The sequence below is a fragment of the Salmo salar genome, chromosome ssa18, assembly GCF_905237065.1.
Source record: "Salmo salar chromosome ssa18, Ssal_v3.1, whole genome shotgun sequence".
NCBI lineage: Eukaryota > Metazoa > Chordata > Actinopteri > Salmoniformes > Salmonidae > Salmo > Salmo salar.
Window position 1 is genome coordinate 46057497 of NC_059459.1, and position 22739 is coordinate 46080235.

The 22739-nt window shown below is 45.7% G+C and overlaps 1 protein-coding gene across 1 annotated transcript in view; it reads left to right on the top strand.

The window, feature by feature from the left end:
• The first annotated feature begins 404 nt into the window (after positions 1 to 404).
• The window catches only part of LOC106577405 (ryanodine receptor 2), a 117305-nt gene continuing 94970 nt past the window's right edge, over positions 405 to 22739 (top strand). Inside the window, exons 1-16 of the mRNA XM_045701188.1 lie at positions 405 to 482; positions 697 to 785; positions 902 to 1030; positions 1140 to 1244; positions 5041 to 5259; positions 5434 to 6099; positions 6214 to 6420; positions 10870 to 11177; positions 13080 to 13290; positions 15984 to 16070; positions 16319 to 16561; positions 19469 to 19599; positions 20067 to 20109; positions 20722 to 20855; positions 21416 to 21476; positions 21804 to 21950. Coding sequence (XP_045557144.1) covers positions 413 to 482; positions 697 to 785; positions 902 to 1030; positions 1140 to 1244; positions 5041 to 5259; positions 5434 to 6099; positions 6214 to 6420; positions 10870 to 11177; positions 13080 to 13290; positions 15984 to 16070; positions 16319 to 16561; positions 19469 to 19599; positions 20067 to 20109; positions 20722 to 20855; positions 21416 to 21476; positions 21804 to 21950 — 2850 coding nt within the window. The 5' untranslated portion in view covers positions 405 to 412. The remainder of the gene's footprint in view (positions 483 to 696; positions 786 to 901; positions 1031 to 1139; positions 1245 to 5040; positions 5260 to 5433; positions 6100 to 6213; positions 6421 to 10869; positions 11178 to 13079; positions 13291 to 15983; positions 16071 to 16318; positions 16562 to 19468; positions 19600 to 20066; positions 20110 to 20721; positions 20856 to 21415; positions 21477 to 21803; positions 21951 to 22739) is intronic.

Sequence of the window (22739 nt, forward strand, 5' to 3'; positions counted from 1 at the left end):
TGTATCACGTGTCCCAGGTGTATCATGTGTGCCAGGTGTATCATGTGTCCCAGGTGTATCATGTGTCCCAGGTGTATATTGTGTCCCAGGTGTATCTTGTGTCCTAGGTGTATCTTGTGTCCTAGGTGTATCGTGTGTCCTAGGTGTATCTTGTGTCCTAGGTGTATCGTGTTTCCCAGGTGTATCTTGTGTCCCAGGTGAATATTGTGTCCTAGGTGTATCGTGTGTGCCAGGTGTATCTTGTGTCCCAGGTGTATCTTGTGTCCCAGGTGTACCGAGGTTTTACTGCACACCTCAGTCAGATCAGTAGTTATTGTGGATCAAAACATAGCCAGCTCTGTTATTTATGCTCTCTGTTGATCTCCTGTCTGTCCGTCCGTCCGTCTTCCCACACCGTACAGGAGAGAAGGTAATGCAGGATGACGTCTTCACCTGTGACCTGTTCCGTTTCCTCCAGCTGCTCTGTGAAGGTCACAACTCAGGTGAGCGGTACTGTCGTTTAGCCCAAGTCACACGAGACTTCCTGTCTGGCTCACCAGACTACTGTGAGCCAGAATCTGTGAGCCCCCCCCCCCACTAGTCAATACCCAGAATCCATCTCCTCTCTGTTTCCTAGTTGTTTCCCCCAGTTGTACTTAGAATCTTACGTTGTCTGTGCGTTGTTACTCTACCAATTTTCCACCTCGATGTTGAAAGACTTTCAGAATTACTTGAGAACACAGACAGGGAACAACACTACAGTCAACGTCATCATCTCTACCGTGGACTACCTTCTTAGAGTTCAGGTGAGCTCACCTTTACAGTCTTCTTCGGGTTATATTGTTACGCCGCTTAAACTCTTGCTAAATAGAACAATCATACTGTTGCTAACCACTTGCCTATGTGTCTATTCTCGACACAGGAATCAATCAGTGATTTCTACTGGTACTATTCGGGAAAGGACGTCATTGATGAACAAGGACAGAGAAATTTCTCCAAGGCAATTAACGTCGCGAAACAGGTCTTCAATACACTCACAGAGTACATACAGGTACTGTTGATCCCAGGGCTATCCTTATTCTCCCTTGATATAGTAAAGTAAATGTTTTAACAGGCAGACTTTATGTACCATGATTTGTTGTTGTTTTTTTGTGTTGTAGGGACCGTGTACTGGGAACCAGCAGAGTTTAGCTCACAGCCGTCTGTGGGACGCTGTCGTTGGCTTCCTCCATGTCTTCGCTCACATGCAGATGAAGCTATCACAGGTCAGTAGCATTGAATTACTATGTAGTAGCAGTAGTAGTAGTAGTAGTAGTAGTAGTAGTATTAGTAGTATTAGTAGTAGTAGCAGTAGTAGCAGTAGTAACAGTAGTAGTAGTAGTAGTAGTAGCAGTAGTAGTAGTAGCAGTAGTAGTAGTAGTAGTAGTAGTAGTAGCAGTAGTAGTAGTAGTAGTAGTAGCAGTAGTAGTAGCAGTAGTAGTAGTAGCAGTAGTAGTAGTAGTAGTAGTAGTAGCAGTAGTAGTAGTAGTAGTGGTAGTAGTAGTGGTGGTAGTGGTAGTGGTAGCAGTAGTAGTAGTAGTGGTGGTAGTGGTAGTGGTGTTAGTAGTATTAGTAGCAGCAGTAGTAGTAGTACCAGTTGTAGCAGTAGTAGTACCAGTAGTAGTAGTACCAGTAGTAGTAGTACCAGTTGTAGTAGTAGTAGTAGTAGTAGTAGTACCAGTAGTAGTTGTACCAGTTGTAGTAGTAGTAGTAGTAGTACCAGTAGCAGTAGTACCAGTTGTGGTAGTAGTAGTAGTAGTACCAGTAGTAGTAGTAGTAGTACCAGTAGTAGTTGTACCAGTTGTTGTAGTAGTAACAGTAGTAGTAGTACCAGTTGTGGTGGTAGTAGTAGTAGTAGTACCAGTTGTAGCAGTAGTAGTAGTACCAGTAGTAGTAGTATCAGTTGTAGTAGTACCAGTAGTATTAGTGGTAATAGTAGTACCAGTAGTAGTGGTGGTAATAGTAGTACCAGTAGTAGTAGTACCAGTAGTAGTAGTAGTAGTAGTACCAGTAGTAGTAGTAACAGTAGTAGTAGTAGTACCAGTAGTATTAGTGGTAATAGTAGTACCGGTAGTAGTACCAGTAGTAGTAGTACCAGTTGTAGTAGTAGTACCAGTAATAGTAGTACCTGTAGTACCAGTTGTAGTAGTAGTACCAGTTGTAGTTGTACCAGTTGTTGTAGTAGTAGTAGTAGTACCAGTAGTAGTAGTACCAGTTGTAGCAGTAGTAGTAGTAGTAGTAGTAGTAGTATCAGTTGTAGTAGTAGTAGTATCAGTAGTAGTAGTACCAGTAGTAGTAGTACCAGTTGTAGTAGTAGTACCAGTAGTAGTAGTACCAGTAGTAGTTGTACCAGTAGTAGTAGTAGTAGTAGTACCAGTAGTAGTAGTACCAGTTGTAGTAGTAGTAGTAGTAGTGGTACCAGTAGTTGTAGTAGTAGTAGTACCAGTTGTAGTAGTAGTACCAGTTGTAGTAGTACCAGTTGTAGTTGTTGTAGTAGTAGTAGTAGTAGTAGTAGTAGTAGTAGTACCAGTAGTAGTAGTACCAGTAGTAGTAGTACCAGTTGTAGTAGTAGTAGTAGTAGTACCAGTTGTAGTAGTAGTAGTAGTGGTAGTACCAGTAGTAGTAGTAGTACCAGTAGTACCAGTTGTAGTAGTAGTACCAGTAGTAGTAGTACCAGTTGTAGTAGTACCAGTAGTAGTTGTACCAGTTGTAGTAGTAGTAGTAGTACCAGTAGTAGTAGTACCAGTAGTAGTAGTACCAGTTGTAGTAGTACCAGTAGAAACAAGAGCATCTACCGCCAACAGGGTTTCTGAAACAAGAGCATCTACCGCCAACAGGGTTTCTGAAACAAGAGCATTTACCACCAACAGGGTTTCAAAAACAAGAGCATTTTCCGCCAACAGGGTTTCTGAAACAAGAGCATTTACCGCCAACAGGGTTTCTGAAACAAGAGCATTTACCGCCAACAGGGTTTCTGAAACAAGAGCATTTACCGCCAACAGGGTTTCTGAAACAAGAGCATTTACCGCCAACAGGGTTTCTGAAACAAGAGCATTTACCGCCAACAGGGTTTCTGAAACAAGAGCATTTACCGCCAACAGGGTTTCTGAAACAAGAGCATTTACCGCCAACAGGGTTTCTGAAACAAGAGCATCTACCGCCAACAGGGTTTCTGTAACAAGAGCATTTCCCGCCAACATGGTTTCTGGAACAAGAGCATTTACCGCCAACAGGCACAACACACAAAAAAAGAGTGCAAGCCTTTATCGTTAACGTTTCTACAGAAATGTTTGGTGATTGAACTAGGAATGCCTTGAAGATCGACCGGTTGGCGACCACTGCAGTAGGAGCAGTAGTATTAGTTTTAGTAGTAGTAGTTATCGTGTCTTTGGGGTACCATTAAACTGAAGACATGTTTATCAATTAACTCCCTGTAATTATTATCACGCGATTAAACTGATTAATCGTTTAATTGTAATTAACTAGGAGATTGGGGCACCAAGGAGAATATTCAGATTACAAAGCTATAATTTTCCTAATATAACTTTCCTGTATTATAATATTCTATTCTATTATAGTATAGGCCGATTATCTTCTGGTTTAAATGGTGTATTTTACCTCGAGTCCAGTCTCATTCCAAACGTCGTAAATTGTTGTATCTGCACGAACCCAGTCTTTACTAAAATCATCCATACATCAATTGTCTTAAAATCATTTATTTACTACACTAAGTAATTAACAGAAAACATACAAACAGTAATTATCGTCACAAAGGATTGGTATAGTAATGTGCCCTAATGGCTAACAGGCATGGCTGGTCTGTTAGACAATGGGTCATAAACGGTCAGCTGAGAAGGTACACAGAGTTCATTAATATTAACAATTGACAATTGAAGGCTCGCTCATTCGGGAACAATTGCAATCAATATATATTTACGCTCATGTGTCGTCGGAATCCTTGTTCGAGCGTCGTTCTGATGGAGAGTTCTCTCTCTCTCTCTCTCTCTCTCTCTCTCGGTTAGGATGGATCTTTCAAAGCGACATTCATTAATGTCGTTATAGCCTTCGCGTTCGATGATATAATTTACTTAGCTGCAGACTAATAATTAATATCAAAGACTTGTTCTTATTCTGTCGGTATCAATAGTCTAAAAGTTAACCACGTGGTATGGTTCACTTTCAGTAGAGGAATTGGATGGTAAAACCTATTGGCCATGGAGTGGAGGCCTGGTCTAAAGAAATGTAAATCAGGGTGGGTTTTATAGTGACCCTTGAACAGGCTTGTCAAATGACGCCTGGTCCTGTCTGTGTCCCTTGGGGGGCGTGCCGATGGCTGAGTGAAGCTTGGTACAGAAATCCAATTCCATCACATTAACATCAGTACATAGCATCTCAATGTATTACAAATAGCTTTATCCTTATTAATACATTTTATACAACCATTATGATGCAAGTCTCAAGCTGAGGCTATTATATAAACAGTTTTATGGTAATATATTGTCTCTTCTGAGTATCACAAAATTGTACCAAGCGGACCAGTTCGTAGCTGGATTCTTCACCAATCTTCCATACCTTCTCCAGAACACAAATGTCGCTTGGCTCCCCAATTCTGTGAGTTGGAAGAATATCCTGTGTCTCTCTATGGGCCATGTGGCCAGAGATTCTCCTCTTAGAGTTTTTACAACCCTTTCACACAGGGCCTGGGTTGGGGGGAAGGTAGGTTGGGGGATGGTATAAAGGGGAGGGTTGTCAACTGTCCTCCCTGTACCAAAAGAGGCCAACGTCATGACATAGTAGTAGTAGTAGTAGCAGTAGTATTAGTTGTAGCATTAGTAGTAGTAGTAGCAGTAGTAGTAGTAGTAGTAGTAGCATTAGTAGTAGTAGTAGTAGTAGTAGCATTAGTAGTAGTAGTTGTGATAGTAGTAGTAGTAGTAGTATTAGTAGTAGTAGTTGTGATAGTAGTAGTAGTTTTCTTGATGTTCTGAACAGTTTTCTAAGTGGATGTTGTTGTCCTTCCTTCAGGACTCGAGCCAGATAGAGTTGTTGAAAGAGTTGATGGATCTGCAGAAAGACATGGTTGTGATGCTGCTGTCCATGCTGGAAGGCAACGTGGTCAACGGAACCATCGGGAAGCAGATGGTAGACATGTTAGTAGAGTCCTCCAACAACGTGGAGATGATCCTCAAGTTCTTCGACATGTTCCTTAAACTCAAAGACCTGACGTCGTCCGACGCCTTCAAGGTACTTTTAATGTACTTTTAATGTACTTTTCAAATACTTTAAAGGTACTTTTAAGGTACTTTTAATGTACTTTTAAGGTACTATTAATGTACTTTTAATGTACTTTCAATGTACGTTGAGTGTCTTGATTAGTGTCTTTGAAATCCAGTGAAATGTTTTATTATTCTTATAAAGGAGTACGACCCGGATGGTAAAGGGGTCATCTCCAAGAGAGACTTCCACAAAGCCATGGAGAGCCACAAGCACTATACCCAGTCTGAGACGGAGTTCCTGCTCTCCTGTGCCGAGCCTGATGAGAATGAGCTATTGGACTACGAGGAGTTTGTGGAGCGTTTCCACGAACCGGCCAAAGACATCGGCTTCAACGTGGCCGTCCTTCTGACCAACCTGTCGGAACACATGCCCCACGACACACGCCTGCAGACCTTCCTGGAGCTGGCTGAGAGTGTGCTGAATTACTTCCAGCCGTACCTGGGCCGTATCGAGATCATGGGCAGTGCCAAGCGCATCGAGAGAGTCTACTTCGAGATCAGTGAGTCCAGTCGTACTCAGTGGGAGAAGCCTCAGGTCAAAGAGTCCAAACGCCAGTTCATCTTCGACGTAGTCAACGAGGGCGGGGAGAAAGAGAAGATGGAGCTGTTCGTTAACTTCTGCGAGGACACCATCTTTGAGATGCAGCTGGCCGCCCAGATGTCCGACATCGGGGAACGGTCGGCCGTGAAGGAGGAGAGCGAGAAAGAGAAACCGGAAGAGGAGAGCCCTGAGATGGGCTTCTTCTCTGTGACCACGGTCCGGACCGCCCTGATGGCTCTACGCTACAACGTCATGTTCCTGATGAATGTAAATGTATTTAATTTGACAATATCAAAAGTATATATATATATATATATATATATATATATATACAGCCAGTATATCCATTTAAAGACTACCAAGGACTTCTTTCCTCTACAGGTTCTGTCCATGAAGAGTCTGAAGAAGCAGATAAAGAGGATGAAAAAGATGACAGTGAAGGACATGGTGATGACGCTGGTCTCCTTCTATTGGTCCGTCATCATGGGCCTGTTCCACTTTACCTTCAGCGTCTCCAGAGGGTTCTGCAGAATCATGTACAACACCTTCCTAGGAGGCAGTCTGGTGGAGGGAGCCAAGACTATGAAGGTGAGAATCGCTTTTAGTGTCTGTGTCATTTCTTGTGTTGGTGTGTATTAGCTGGGGTGGTGTATATTAGCTGGTGTGGTGTGTATTAGCTGGTGTGGTGTATATTATCTGGGGTGGTGTCTTATTAGCTGGTGTGGTGTATATTAGCTGGCGTGGTGTGTATTAGCTGGTGTGGTGTATATTCGCTGGCGTGGTGTGTATTAGCTGGTGTGGTGTATATTAGCTGGTGTGGTGTATATTAGATGGTGTATATTAGCTGGTGTGGTGTATATTAGCTTGTGTGGTGTATATTAGATGGTGTATATTAGCTGCTGTGGTGTATATTAGCTGGTGTGGTGTATATTAGCTGGTGTATATTAGCTGGTGTGGTGTGTATTAGCTGGTGTGGTGTATATTAGCTGGTGTGGTGTGTATTAGCTGGTGTGGTGTGTATTAGCTGGTGTGGTGTGTATTAGCTGGTGTGGTGTGTATTAGCTGGTGTGGTGTATATTAGCTGGTGTGGTGTATATTAGCTGGTGTGGTGTATATTAGCTGGTTTGGTGTATATTAGCTGGTGTGGTGTGTATTAGCAAAGTGGTGTGTATTAGCTGGTGTGGTGTGTATTAGCTGGTGTGGTGTATATTAGATGGTATGGTGTGTATTAGCTGGTGTGGTGTATATTAGCTGGTGTGGTGTATATTAGCTGGTGTGGTGTGTATTAGCTGGTGTGGTGTGTATTAGCTGGTGTGGTGTATATTAGATGGTATGGTGTATATTAGCTGTGTGGTGTATATTAGCTGGTGTGGTGTATATTAGCTGGTGTGGTGTATATTAGCTGGTGTGGTGTACATTAGCTGGTGTATATTAGCTGGTGTGGTGTGTATTAGCTGGTGTGGTGTATATTAGCTGGTGTGGTGTGTATTAGCTTGTGTATATTAGCTGGCGTGGTGTATATTAGCTGGCGTGGTGTATATTAGCTGGTGTGGTGTATATTAGCTGGTGTATATTAGCTGGTGTATTGTATATTAGCTGGTGTGGTGTGTATTAGATGGTGTGGTGTATATTAGCTGCTGTGGTGTATATTAGCTGGTGTGGTGTATATTAGCTGGTGTATATTAGCTGGTGTGGTGTGTATTAGCTGGTGTGGTGTATATTAGCTGGTGTGGTGTGTATTAGCTGGTGTGGTGTGTATTAGCTGGTGTGGTGTGTATTAGCTGGTGTGGTGTATATTAGCTGGTGTGGTGTATATTAGCTGGTGTGGTGTATATTAGCTGGTGGGGTGTATATTAGCTGGTGTGGTGTGTATTAGCAAAGTGGTGTGTATTAGCTGGTGTGGTGTGTATTAGCTGGTGTGGTGTATATTAGATGGTATGGTGTGTATTAGCTGGTGTGGTGTATATTAGCTGGTGTGGTGTATATTAGCTGGTGTGGTGTGTATTAGCTGGTGTGGTGTGTATTAGCTGGTGTGGTGTATATTAGCTAGTGTTGTGTATATTATCTGGTGTGGTGTGTGGTGTATATTAGCTGGTGTGGTGTATATTACTGGTGTGGTGTATATTAGCTGGTGTATATTAGCTGGTGTGGTGTATATTAGCTAGTGTGGTGTATATTAGCTGGTGTGGTGTATATTAGCTAGTGTGGTGTATATTAGCTGGTGTGGTGTGTGGTGTATATTAGCTGGTGTGGTGTATATTAGCTGGTGTGGTGTATATTAGCTGGTGTGGTGTATATTAGCTAGTTTGGTGCATATTAGCTGGTGTGGTGTGTGGTGTATATTAGCTGGTGTGTATTAGCTGGTGTGGTGTATATTAGCTGGTGTGGTGTATATTAGCTGGTGTGGTGTATATTAGCTGGTGTGGTGTGTATTAGCTGGTGTGGTGTGTATTAGCTGGTGTGTATTAGCTGGTGTGGTGTATATTAGCTGGTGTGGTGTATATTAGCTGGTGTGGTGTGTATTAGCTGGTGTGGTGTGTATTATCTGGTGTGGTGTGTATTAGCTGGTGTGGTGTATATTAGCTGGTGTGGTGTATATTAGCTGGTGTATATTAGCTGGTGTGGTGAATATTAGCTGGTGTGGTGTGTATTAGCTGGTGTGGTGTATATTAGCTGGTGTATATTAGCTGGTGTGGTGTATATTAGCTGGTGTGGTGTATATTAGCTGGTGTGGTGTGTATTAGCTGGTGTGGTGTGTATTAGCTGGTGTGGTGTATATTAGCTAGTGTTGTGTATATTATCTGGTGTGGTGTGTGGTGTATATTAGCTGGTGTGGTGTATATTACTGGTGTGGTGTATATTAGCTGGTGTATATTAGCTGGTGTGGTGTATATTAGCTAGTGTGGTGTATATTAGCTGGTGTGGTGTATATTAGCTAGTGTGGTGTATATTAGCTGGTGTGGTGTGTGGTGTATATTAGCTGGTGTGGTGTATATTAGCTGGTGTGGTGTATATTAGCTGGTGTGGTGTATATTAGCTAGTTTGGTGCATATTAGCTGGTGTGGTGTGTGGTGTATATTAGCTGGTGTGTATTAGCTGGTGTGGTGTATATTAGCTGGTGTGGTGTATATTAGCTGGTGTGGTGTATATTAGCTGGTGTGGTGTGTATTAGCTGGTGTGGTGTGTATTAGCTGGTGTGTATTAGCTGGTGTGGTGTATATTAGCTGGTGTGGTGTATATTAGCTGGTGTGGTGTGTATTAGCTGGTGTGGTGTGTATTATCTGGTGTGGTGTGTATTAGCTGGTGTGGTGTATATTAGCTGGTGTGGTGTATATTAGCTGGTGTATATTAGCTGGTGTGGTGAATATTAGCTGGTGTGGTGTGTATTAGCTGGTGTGGTGTATATTAGCTGGTGTATATTAGCTGGTGTGGTGTATATTAGCTGGTGTGGTGTATATTACCTGGTGTGGTGTATATTAGCTGGTGTGGTGTATATTAGCTGGTGTGGTGTGTATTAGCTGGTGTGGTGTATATTAGCTGGTGTGGTGTATATTAGCTGGTGTGTTGTGTATTAGCTGGTGTGGTGTGTATTAGCTGGTGTGGTGTGTATTAGCTGGTGTGGTGTGTATTAGCTGGTGTGGTGTATATTAGCTGGTGTGTTGTATATTAGCTGGTGTGGTGTGTATTAGCTGGTGTGGTGTGTATTACCTGGTATGGTGTATATTACCTTGTGTGGTGTGTATTACCTGGTGTGGTGTATATTACCTGGTGTGGTGTGCATTAGCTGGTGTGGTGTATATTAGCTGGTGTGGTGTGTATTAGCTGGTGTGGTATATATTAGCTGGTGTGGTATATATTAGCTGACCAAAAGTATGTGGACACCTGGTCATCCAACATCTCATTCCAAAATTATGGGCATTAATATGGAGTTGGTCCCCCCTTTGCTGCTATAACAGCCTCCACTCTTCTGGGAAGTCTTACCACTAGATGTTGGAACATTGCTACAGGGACTTGCTTCCATGCAGCCACGAGAGCATTACTGAGGTCGGCATTGATTTTGGGCGATTAGACCTGGCTCGTTGTCGGCATTTCAATTCATCCTCAAGGTGTTCGATGGGGTTTAGGTCAGGGTTCTGTGCATTCGGGCAGGTAGCGTCTCCTGGCATCCGCCAAACCCAGATTCCTCCGTCGGACTGCCAGATGGTGAAGCGTGATTCATCACTCCAGAGAACGCATTTCCGCTGCTCTAGAGTCCAATGGCAGCAAGCTTTACACCACTCCAGCCGTAGCTTGGCGTCGCGCATGGTGATCTTAGGCTTGTGTGCGGCTGCTCGGCCATGGAAACCCATTTCATGAAGCTCCCGACGAACAGTTATTGTGCTGACGTTGCTTCCCGAGGCAGTTGGGAACTCGGTAGTGAGTGTTGCAACCCGAGGACAGACGATATTTACACGCTGCGCGCTCCAGCACTCGGCAGTCCCCTTCTGTGAGCTTGTGTGGCCTACCACTTCACGGCTGAGCCGTTGTTGCTCCTAGAGGTTTCTACTTCACAATAACAGCACTTACAGATGACCGGGGCAGCTCTAGCAGGGCAGAAATTTGACAAACTGATTTGTTGGAAAGGTGGCTTCCTATAACGGTGCCACATTGAAAGTCACTGAGTACTTCAGTAAGGCCATTCTACTGCCAATGTTTGTCTATGGAGATTGCATGGCTGTGTGCTTGATTTTATACACCTGTCAGCAACGGGTGTGGCTGAAATAGCCAGATCCACTAATTTGAAGGGGTATCCACATACTTTTGTCTATATAGTGTATGTGATGTAGTACGCAATTTTCAGGGACCACTTTTGGCTCGTGGGCACTGCTTTCAGAACTACTGGCTGAAAGTAAACAAATATAACAGAGAATCTCTTAAATAAAGTTACTGCTATCTCCTCTCCTCTCCTCTCCTCTCCTCTCCTCTCCTCTTCTCTTCTCTTCTCTTCTCTTCTCTTCTCTTCTCTTCTCTTCTCTTCTCTTCTCTTCTCCTCTGAAGGTGTCTGACCTGTTGGCCAACATGCCTGACCCAACCCAGGATGAGGTTCGAGAGGAGGGGGAGAAGGCGCTCTCAGCTAGACCCTCGGCTGAGGAGGAGCTGGCGGATCTGGCCCTGCCCGTGGACGGGACTGAAGTCCTCTCAGACATCTTTGGATTAGATCTGAGGAGAGGAGAAGGAGGACAGTATAAGATAACTGCTCACAACCCCAACGCCAGTCTGACTGATCTGCTTAACTCTCCGGTCCCCGCCTCTCCTGTCCCCGCTACCTCACCGTCCCCGGAACTGAGAAGAAGGCACCAGGTAATGTCATTTTACAGGCCCACCCCTTCTCTCTCTCTCTCTCTCTCCCTCTCTGTCCCTCTCTCTGTCTCTCTCTGTCCCTCTCTCTCTCTCTCTCTCTGTCTCTGTCTCACTCTGTCTCTTTCTCTCAATTCAATTCAAAGGCTTTCCTGGCATGGGAAACATTTCTTACCATTGCCAAAGCAAGTGAAATAGATAATAAACAAAAGTGAAATAAATAATACAAATTAACAGTAAACATTACACTCACTCATAGAACTTCCAAAATAACATTTAAAATGTCATATTATGTATATATACAGTGTTGTAATGATGTGCAAATAGTTAAAGTACAAAAGGGAAAATAAAGAAACATAAATATGGGTTGTATGTAAAATGGTGTTTATTCTTCACTGGTTGACCTTTTCTTGTGGCAACAGGTCACAAATCTTGCTGCTGTGATTGCACACTGTGGTGTCTGTCTGTCTCTCTGTCTCTGTGTCTCTCTCTCTGTCTCTCTCTCCCTCCTCCCTGGACCATTGCTTTCCCAGCAGGAAGAGACATTAGTGTCAGCCTGCCTGGACTCCCACCACTCTAACACATTATATACACATTACCACGACTCTGTCTCTGTGTCTCTCTCCCCCTCCCTCCCTCCCTGCCTGGACTCCTACCACTCTAACACATTATCTACACATTACCTCTGCTCTGTGTTGATAAGGCTGCTCTGCCCCTTGATGTTTTCGCTGTTATTCTGTGATGTGGTGCGTTTCTGCACGTTTTAGGCTAAAAGTCCTTCAGAGGAAGAGAGGACAGGGACTGAGCAAACCAAGGAGGCCAAGTCAGAGCCGGAGAAAGCAGAGTATGTACCACTTCCCCTTCCTCTGTTACTTCTGGTGTGTTCATCTGAAATACGTCAGTTGTCATATGCGTCGTAAAAAGTGGACCAAGGCGCAGCGGGTATCGTGCTCATCTTCCTTATTTATTTGGATAAACGTGAACACTTTAACAAAAATAACAAACAACGATGAAAACCAGTCCTGTAAGGCTACATAGCTATACATGAAACAACTACCCACAAACACAGTGACAAAACCCCCCTACTTAAATATGGCCTCCAATTAGAAGCAACGAAGAACAGCTGCTTCCAATTGAAGGCCAAACCAAACCTGAACATAGAAATAGACTAAATAGACATTCAAACATAAAAATAGACAACATAGAACATTACCCAAAAACCCAAGACACATAAATCAAACACACCCCTGCCACGTCCTGACCATACTATAATAACAAAATGACCCCTTACTGGTCAGGACGTGACAGCAGTTGAACATAATGAAACTAAGTTGATCATGGAAGAGCAATATTATTACAATGTAAAAGAATGTAACAACAAACAGCTGTAAACACTGGGCTCGCTCTGCTGCTTTTGTTAACTGAAAATGGAGACTCATATCTCCCTCACTAGCTTTAAGCACCACCTGTCAGAGCAGCTCACAGATCACTGCACCTGTACATAGCCCATCTATAAATAGCCCATCTAATCTACCTCATCCCCATACTGTTATTTATTTTGCTCCTTTGCACCCCAGTATCTCTACTTGCTCATTCATCTTCTGCACATCTACCATTCCAGTGTTTAATTGCTATATTGTAATTACTTCGCCACTACGGCCTATTTATTGCCTTACCTCCTTACTTCATTTGTACTCACTGTATATAGACTTTTTCTATTGTGTTATTGACTGTATGTTTTGTTTATTCCATGTGTAACTCTGTGTTGTTGTTTGTGTCGCACTGCTTTGCTTTATCTTGGCCAGGTCGCAGTTGTAAATGAGAACTTGTTCTCAACTTGCCTACCTGGTTAAATAAAGGTGAAATAAAATAAAATAAATAAAAAATAACTGATTGTTCCTGCTGTCCAGGGGAGTGGATGGAGAGAAGCAGGAGGAGGAGGAAAGGAGGAAGGAGGAGGAGAGGAGGAAGGAGGAGGAGAGGAGGAAGGAGGAGAAGAAGAGGAAGGAGGATAAGCCGAAAGCTAAAGTGAGACAGCACCACACCTCCAAGTCTGATGAGCATGACATGCAGGAGTCTGCCTTCTGGAAGAAAATCATCGCCTATCAGAGGAAGCTGCTGGTACGATACACACACACACACACACACACACACACACACACACCACACACCACACACCGCATACCACACACCACACACCACACACCACACCACACACCAGACACACACACACAACAAGACTGAGCTAATGTATATTACATTTACCCCCTCTATCAGCCACCTCACCCCCTCTATCAGCCACCCCACCCCCTCTATCAGCCACCCCACCCCCTCTATCAGCCACCTCACCCCCTCTATCAGCCACCCCACCCCCTCTATCAGCCACCCCACCCCTCTCTATCAGCCACCCTACCCCCTCTATCAGCCACCCCACCCCCTCTATCAGCCCCCCTACCCCCTCTATCAGCCACCCCACCCCCTCTATCAGCCACCCCACCCCCTCTATCAGCCCCCCTACCCCGTCTATCAGCCACCCCACCCTCCACCCCCTCTATCAGCCACCCCACCCTCCACCCCCTCTATAAGCCACCCCACCCCCTCTATCAGCCACCCCACCCCTCTATCAGCCACTCCACCCCCCCTCTATCAGCCACCCCACCTCCTCTATCAGCCACCCCACCCCCCTATCAGCCACCCAACCCCCCTATCAGCTACCTCACCTCCCCTATCAGCCACCTCACCCCCTCTATCAGCCACACCTCCCGCTATCAGCCACCTCACCTCCTCTATCAGCCCCCCACTCCCCTCTATCAGCCCCCCACCCCCTCTATCAGCCACCCCCACACCCTCTATCAGCACCCTACCCCTCTATCAGCCACCCACCCCCTCTATCAGCCACCCCACCCCCTCTATCAGCCCCCTACCCCTCTATCAGCCACCCCACCCCCCTCTATCAGCCACCCCACCCCCTCTATCAGCCAGCCAGCCAGCCCACCCCCCCTCTATCAGCCACCCCACCCCGTCTATCAGCCAGCCCACCCCCCTCTATCAGCCACCCCACCTCCTCTATTAGTCACCCCACCTCCTCTATCAGCCACCCCACCCCCCTCTATCAGCCACCCCACCCCCCCTATCAGCCACCTCACCCCTCCTATCACCCACCTCACCCCCTCTATCAGCCACCCCACCCCTCTATCAGCCACCCCACCCCCCCTCTATCAGCCACCCCATCCCCCCTTTATCAGCCACCCCACCCCCTTTATCAGCCACCCCACCCCCTCTATCAGCCACTCCACCCCCTATATCAGCCACCCCACCCCCCTCTATCAGCCACCCCACCCCCCTCTATCAGCCACCCCACACCCTCTATCAGCCACCCCTCCCGCTATCAGCCACCTCACCTCCTCTATCAGCCCCCCACTCCCCTCTATCAGCCCCCCACCCCCTCTATCAGCCACCCCCACACCCTCTATCAGCCACCCTACCCCCTTTTTATCAGCCACCCCAGCCCCTCTATTAGCCACCTCACCTCCTCTATCAGCCACCCCACCCCCTCTATCAGCCACCCCACCCCCTCTATCAGCCACCCCACCCCCATCCCCTCTATCAGCCACCCTACCCCTCTATCAGCCACCCCACCCCTCTATCAGCCAACCCCACCCCCTCTATTAGCCCCCCACCCCTCTATCAGCCCCCCACCCCTTCTATCAACCACCCCACCCCCTCTATCAGCCACCCCCACCCCCTCTATTAGCCCCCCACCCTCTCTATCAGCCTTCCCCACCCCCTCTATCAGCCACCTCACCTCCTCTTTCAGCCACCCCACCCCTCTATCAGCCCCCCACCCCCTCTATCAGCCCCTCCACCCCCTCTATCAGCCACCCCACCCCTCTATCAGCCCCCCTCTATCAGCCCCCCAAACCCCCTCTATCAGCCCCCCACCCCTCTATCAGCCACCCCACCCCTCTATCAGCCACCCCACCCCCCACCCCCCTCTATCAGCCACCCTACCCCCTTCTATCAGCCACCCCAGCCCCTCTATCAGCCACCTCACCTCCTCTATCAGCCACCCCACCCCTCTATCAGCCACCCCACCCCCTCTATCAGCCACCCTACCCCCTCTATCAGCCACCCCACCCCCTCTATCAGCCAACCCCACCCCCTCTATTAGCCCCCCACCCCCTCTATCAGCCCCCCACCCCTTCTATCAACCACCCCACCCCCTCTATCAGCCACCCCCACCCCCTCTATTAGCCCCCCACCCTCTCTATCAGCCTTCCCCACCCCCTCTATCAGCCACCTCACCTCCTCTTTCAGCCACCCCACCCCTCTATCAGCCCCCCACCCCTCTATCAGCCACCCCACCCCCTCTATCAGCCACCCCACCCCCTCTATCAGCCCCCCACCCCCTCTATCAGCCCCCCAACCCCCTCTATCAGCCCCCCACCCCTCTATCAGCCACCCCACCCCCTCTATCAGCCACCCCACCCCCCACCCCTCTCTATCAGCCACCCTACCCCCTTCTATCAGCCACCCCAGCCCCTCTATCAGCCACCTCACCTCCTCTATCAGCCACCCCACCCCCTCTATCAGCCACCCCACCCCTCTATCAGTCACCCCACCCCCTCTATCAGCCACCCACCCCCTCTATCAGCCACCCTACTCCCTTCTATCAGCCACCCCACCCCTCTATCAGCCACCCCACCCCTTCTATCAGCCACCCCACCCCCTCTATCAGCCAACCCCCCCTCTATCAGCCACACTCTCCTTCACAAACATCTCATCAATGTGTTGTGATTTGACTTTTTTTCTAGAACTATTTTGCTCGGAACTTCTACAACATGAGAATGCTGGCGTTGTTTGTGGCCTTCGCGATCAACTTCATCCTCCTCTTCTACAAGGTAATCACAACCTGTAGGAAGTAGCTAGCTTTACGTGTTTATTAACCACCCCATGGATACCTCTGGGGATGCTGCTGGTGAAGGGTTAATGGGTGGGGGAGAACATTGGAGGGGATAGATCTCTCCAACAATATATATTTTAGTAATACATTTTCTATGGATTGTATTGATGAGGATCCAGCTACTCACTGTTTATAGTAGTTTTAGAGTGAGCCCATGGTTTATTGTTCCCCCTCACCCTCCTCCAGGTGTCATCCTCCTCAGCAGTGATGCCTGAAAGCAGAAGGCCCCGGGCAGAGAGCAGTGTGCGGTGGGACCCCGTGATGGAGGGTAGTGACCCCCAGGAGCCACAAAACCCCCAGCAGGGCCCTGTGTTTGTCCACTTTGTGCTGGAGGAGAGCACCGGATACATGGAGCCCACCCTGCGTATCCTGGCCATCCTACACACTGTCATCTCCTTCTGCTGCATCATAGGATACTACTGCCTCAAGGTACGATACTGCTGCCTCAAGGTAGGATACTGCTGTTACTACTGCCTCAAGGTAGGATACTACTGTCTCAAGGTAGGATACTGCTGTTACTACTGTCTTAAGGTAGGATACTGCTGTTACTACTGCCTCAAGGTAGGATATGCTGTCTCAAGGTAGGATACTGCTGTTACTACTGCCTTAAGGTAGGGTTCTGCTGTTACTACTGGCTCAAGGTAGGAACTGCTGCCTCAAGGTAGGATACTGCTGTTACTACTGCCTCAAAGTAGGATACTGCTGTTACTACTGCCTCAAGGTAGGATCCTGCTGTTACTACTGCCTCAAGGTAGGATACTGCTGTTACTACTGCCTTAAGGTAGGATACTGCTGTTACTACTCCCTCAAGGTAGGATCCTGCTGTTACTACTGCCTCAAGGTAGGATACTGCTGTTACTGCTGCCTTAAGGTAGGATACTGCTGTTACTACTTCCTCAAAGTAGGATCCTGCTGTTACTACTGCCTCAAGGTAGGATACTGCTGCCTCAAGGTAGGATACTGCTGTTACTACTGCCTTAAGGTAGAATACTGCTGTTACTACTGACTCAAGGTAGGATACTGCTGCCTCAAGGTAGGATAATGCTGTTACTACTGCCTCAAGGTAGGGTTCTGCTGTTACTACTGGCTCAAAGTAGGATACTGCTGTTACTACTGCCTTAAGGTAGGATCCTGCTGTTACTACTGCCTCAAGGTAGGATACTGCTGTTACTGCTGCCTTAAGGTAGGATACTGCTGTTACTACTCCCTCAAGGTAGGATCCTGCTGTTACTACTGCCTTAAGGTAGAATACTGCTGTTACTACTTCCTCAAGGTAGGATCCTGCTGTTACTACTGCCTTAAGGTAGAATACTGCTGTTACTACTGACTCAAGGTAGGATACTGCTGCCTCAAGGTAGGATACTGCTGTTACTACTGCCTCAAGGTAGGGTTCTGCTGTTACTACTGGCTCAAAGTAGGATACTGCTGTTACTGCTGCCTTAAGGTAGGATCCTGCTGTTACTACTGCCTCAAGGTAGGATCCTGCTGTTACTACTGCCTCAAGGTAGGATACTGCTGCCTCAAGGTGGGATAATGCTGTTACTACTGTCTCAAGGTAGGATACTGCTGTTACTACTGCCTCAAGGTAGGATCCCGCTGTTACTATGGTCTCAAGGTAGGATACTGCTGTTACTACTGGCTCAAGGTAGGATACTGCTGTTACTACCGACTTAAGGTAGAATCCTGCTGTTACTACTTCCTCAAGGTAGGTCACTGCTGTTACTACTGCCTCAAGGTAGTATACTGCTGTTACTACTGTCTCAAGGTAGGATACTGCTGTTACTACTGCCTCAAGGTAGGATACTGCTGATACTACTGCCTCAAGGTAGGATACTGCTGTTACTACTGCCTCGAGGTAGGATCCTGCTGTTACTACTGCCTCAAGGTAGGATACTGCTGTTACTACTGTCTCAGGGTAGTATACTGCTGTTACTACTGTCTCAAGGTAGGATACTGCTGTTACTACTGCCTCAAGGTAGGATACTGTTGATACTACTGCCTCAAGGTAGGATACTGCTGTTACTACTGCCTCAAGGTAGGATACTGCTGCCTCAAGGTAGGATACTGCTGTTACTACTGCCTTAAGGTAGAATACTGCTGTTACTACTGACTCAAGGTAGGATACTGCTGCCTCAAGGTAGGATACTGCTGTTACTACTGCCTCAAGGTAGGGTTCTGCTGTTACTACTGGCTCAAAGTAGGATACTGCTGTTACTACTGCCTTAAGGTAGGATACTGCTGTTACTACTGCCTCAAGGTAGGATCCTGCTGTTACTACTGCCTCACGGTAGGATACTGCTGCCTCAAGGTAGGATAGTGCTGATACTACTTCCTCAAGGTAGGATACTGCTGATACTACTGCCTCAAGGTAGGATACTGCTGTTACTACTGCCTCAAGGTAAGATACTACTGTTACTACTGCCTCAAGGTAGTATCCTGCTGTTACTACTGCCTCAAGGTAGAATACTGCTGTTACTACTGCCTCAAGGTAGGATCCTACTGTCTCAAGGTAGGATACTGCTGTTACTACTGCCTCAAGGTAGGATACTGCTGTTACTACTGTCTCAAGGTATGATACTGCTGTTACTACTGCTTTAAGTTAGGATTCTGCTGTTACTACTGCCTCAAGGTAGGATCCTGCTGTTACTACTGCCTCAAGGTAGGATTCTGCTGTTACTACTGCCTCAAGGTAGGATACTGCTGTTACTACTGCCTCAAGGTAGGATACTGCTGTTACTACTGCCTCAAGGTAGGATACTGCTGTTACTACTGCCTCAAGGTAGGACCCTGCTGTTACTACTGTCTCAAGGTAGGATAATGCTGTTACTACTGTCTCAAGGTAGGATACTGCTGTTACTACTGCCTCAAGGTAGGATACTGCTGTTACTACTGCCTCAAGGTAGGACCCTGCTGTTACTACTGTCTCAAGGTAGGATAATGCTGTTACTACTGTCTCAAGGTAGGATCCTGCTGTTACTACTGTGTCAAGGTAGGATATGCTGTTACTACTGTCTCAAGGTAGGACCGTGCTGTTACTACTGACTCAAGGTAGGATCCTGCTGTTACTACTTCCTCAAGGTAGGATCCTGCTGTTACTACTGCCTTAAGGTAGGATACTGCTGTTACTACTCCCTCAAGGTAGGATGTGGCTGTTACTACTGCCTCCAGGTAGCTTTCTACTGCCTCAAGGTAGGTTCCTTCTGCCTCCAGGTAGCTTTCTACTCCCTCAAGGTAGGATACTGCTGTTATGCTGCCTCCAGGTAGGTTTCTACTGCCTCCAGGTGCAGTTCTCCACCTCTCTGACCAACCCTTCCTCCGTGCCTGTTTACCCACCAGGTCCCGTTGGTGATCTTCAAGCGTGAGAAGGAGGTGGCGAGGAAGCTGGAGTTCGACGGTCTCTACATCACGGAGCAGCCATCGGAGGACGACATTAAAGGCCAGTGGGACAGACTGGTGATTAACACTGGGTAAGTCCCCTGTTACCGCTCAGTTACCGCTCAGTTCATTATCACAACCTCCCTAATGGAACCACATACCCTACCTAGTGCGCTACTGTAGACCAGCTCTGCTCAAATGGAGTGCGCTGTTGTAGGGTTTAGGGTGCCGTTTGGGACCCTGTCAGCTATTACAGCAGAGCTATTACAGCATGGTCCGGGTCCACGGAGGCCACAAGCTGGGCTAATTGTCCTCCTAAATGTTTAAATGTCAAACGTAACGATCACGCTCGTCTTGCAGTGATGATGCTTTGCCCCTGCATCCCTATGGATCCCATGCTAATGATATAGAGAAATGAATGAAACCGTTTTCGTTAATCCATTCCATCGCTGGATAATGTACTCTGTGTAGACTGAGCATTGTGGATAATAGTTTTTGTTTGGAGGATGTTGATTAGTAATGTAATGTAATGTAATGTACTTTGGTTTTTGATTTTCAGATCGTTTCCAAACAACTACTGGGATAAGTTTGTGAAGAGGAAGGTAGGTCTGAATTCATATTCACTGAAGTCTCTCAATGATATACATTTAGCTCTACGTCAGTGACCTGTTTAGAACCAGTTTACAACATATTTAGAACCTGTTTAGAACCAGTTTACAACATATTTAGAACCAGTTTAGAACCTGTTTAGAACCAGTTTACAACATATTTAGAACCAGTTTAGAACCTGTTTAGAATCAGTTTACCACATATTTAGAACCAGTTTAGAACCTGTTTAGAATCAGTTTACAACATATTTAGAACCACTTTAGAACCTGTTTAGTACCAGTTTACAACACATTTAGAACCTGTTTAGAACCTGTTTAGCACCAGTTTACAACATATTTAGAACCTGTTTAGATCCTGTTTAGAACCAGTTTACAACATATTTAGAACCAGTTTAGAACCTGTTTAGAACCAGTTTACAACATGTTTAGAACCAGTTTACAACATATTTAGAACCAGTTTACAACATATTTAGAACCAGTTTAGAACCTGTTTACAACATATATAGAACCAGTTTAGAACCTGTTTACAACATATTTAGAACCAGTTTAGAACCTGTTTAGAATATATTAGAACAGTAGAGTAAAGCTGTGTGGTTATCCCTGCAGGTGATGGATAAGTATGGAGAGTTCTACGGCCATGACCGCATTAGTGAGCTGCTGGGTATGGACAAGGCTGCTCTGGACTTCAGCGACGCCCACGAGAAGAAGAAACCCAAGAAAGACAGCTCGTTAGCCGCAGTGTGAGTCTGGGGGTGGGGGGGACAGAGCCGGGTAGGGGGCTGGTGGTGATGGGGGAGAAATGACAGGGGAGGGGGAGGGTTTGGAGGGATGGAGGGGGGGCCCTTTCGCTACACCCGCAATTACATCTGCTAAATATGTGTATGTGACCAATACATGAATTTGATTTGGATGTCCCTGACAGTGCCTGTCAGACCCTTCAAAGCCCACGCATTGAACTAAGATCATTAAAGCTCAAAGATGGGGAAGCTTACTCTACGTTAGAGAGAACAAAACATCTAATTCCACCTTCTAAAATGTGCATCTTTCTCTCTCCCTGTTGTTCATATGGAGGAAGCTTCCTCTGAAGCCAATATAGTGAGAGGTGTTTTTTGAAAGCTGTTCTCCTAATGTTTTAAGTGTTTCAGTTGGAAGATGGTTGTAATGACCAATCGCTGTACAGGATGGTGTCAGCAGGACCAATCACTGTACAGGATGGTGGCAGCAGGAGGCCTGATTGATGACAAATACACCCCAACATGAATCCTGTTGATGTTGTGTTCTCTCTCCTGTCTCGTTACAGATTAAACTCTGTTGATGTGAAGTACCAGATCTGGAAACTAGGAGTCGTCTTCACAGACAATGTAAATAAAGACTTCTTTCATCCTGCTAAGTAACTTTAACAGCTTATTTAATATACAATAATACACATTTACATTTTAGTCATTTAGCAGACGCTCTTATCCAGAGCGATTTACAGTAGTGAATGCATACATTTCATACAATTTCATACATTTTTTTTCTGTGCTGGCCCCCCCCGTGGGAATCGAACCCACAAACCTGGCGTTGCAAACACCATGCTCTACCAACTGAGCCACAGGGAATACATTTTATATGCCATTTAGCACTCTTCTTCTTCATGTTCTTCATCTTCTTCTTCGTCATCGTCTTCTTCTACCTGACCCCTGCAGTCGTTCCTGTACCTGGCTTGGTATATGACCATGTCCATCCTGGGTCACTATAACAACTTCTTCTTCGCCGCTCATCTCCTGGACATCGCCATGGGCTTCAAGACCCTCCGTACCATCCTGTCTTCTGTCACGCACAACGGCAAACAGGTACTGTCTCTGCACTTGACTTTATCACTATGTCTGCACTTACGTAGTATTCTACAAACCACTGTCTAAAGATACAATATGTTACTGTAGGTACATTCACAATATATTACTGTAGATACATACACTGTCTAAAGATACAATATATTACTGTAACTAATTCACAATATATTACTGTAGATACATACAGTGTCTAAAGATACAATATATTACTGTAGATATATACAGTGTCTAAAGATACAATATATTACTGTAGGTGCATACAGTGCCAAAAGATACAATATATTACTGTAGGTACATAAACTGTCTAAAGATACAATATGGTACTGTAGATACATAGTGTCTAAAGATACAATATATTACTGTAGATACATACAGTGTTTAAAGATACAATATATTACTGTAGATACATACAGTGTCTAAAGATACAATATATTACTGTAGATACATACAGTGTCTAAAGATACAATATATTACTGTAGATATATACAGTGTCTAAAGATACAATATATTACTGTAGGTACATACAGTGTCTAAAGATACAATATATTACTGTAGGTACATACAGTGTCTAAAGATACAATATATTACTGTAGATACATACAGTGTCTAAAGATACAATATATTACTGTAGATACATACAGTGTCTAAAGATACAATATGTTACTGTAGATACATACAGTGTCTAAAGATACAATATATTACTGTAGATACATAGTGTTTAAAGATACAATATGTTACTGTAGATACATACAGTGTTTAAAGATACAATATGTTACTGTAGGTAAATAC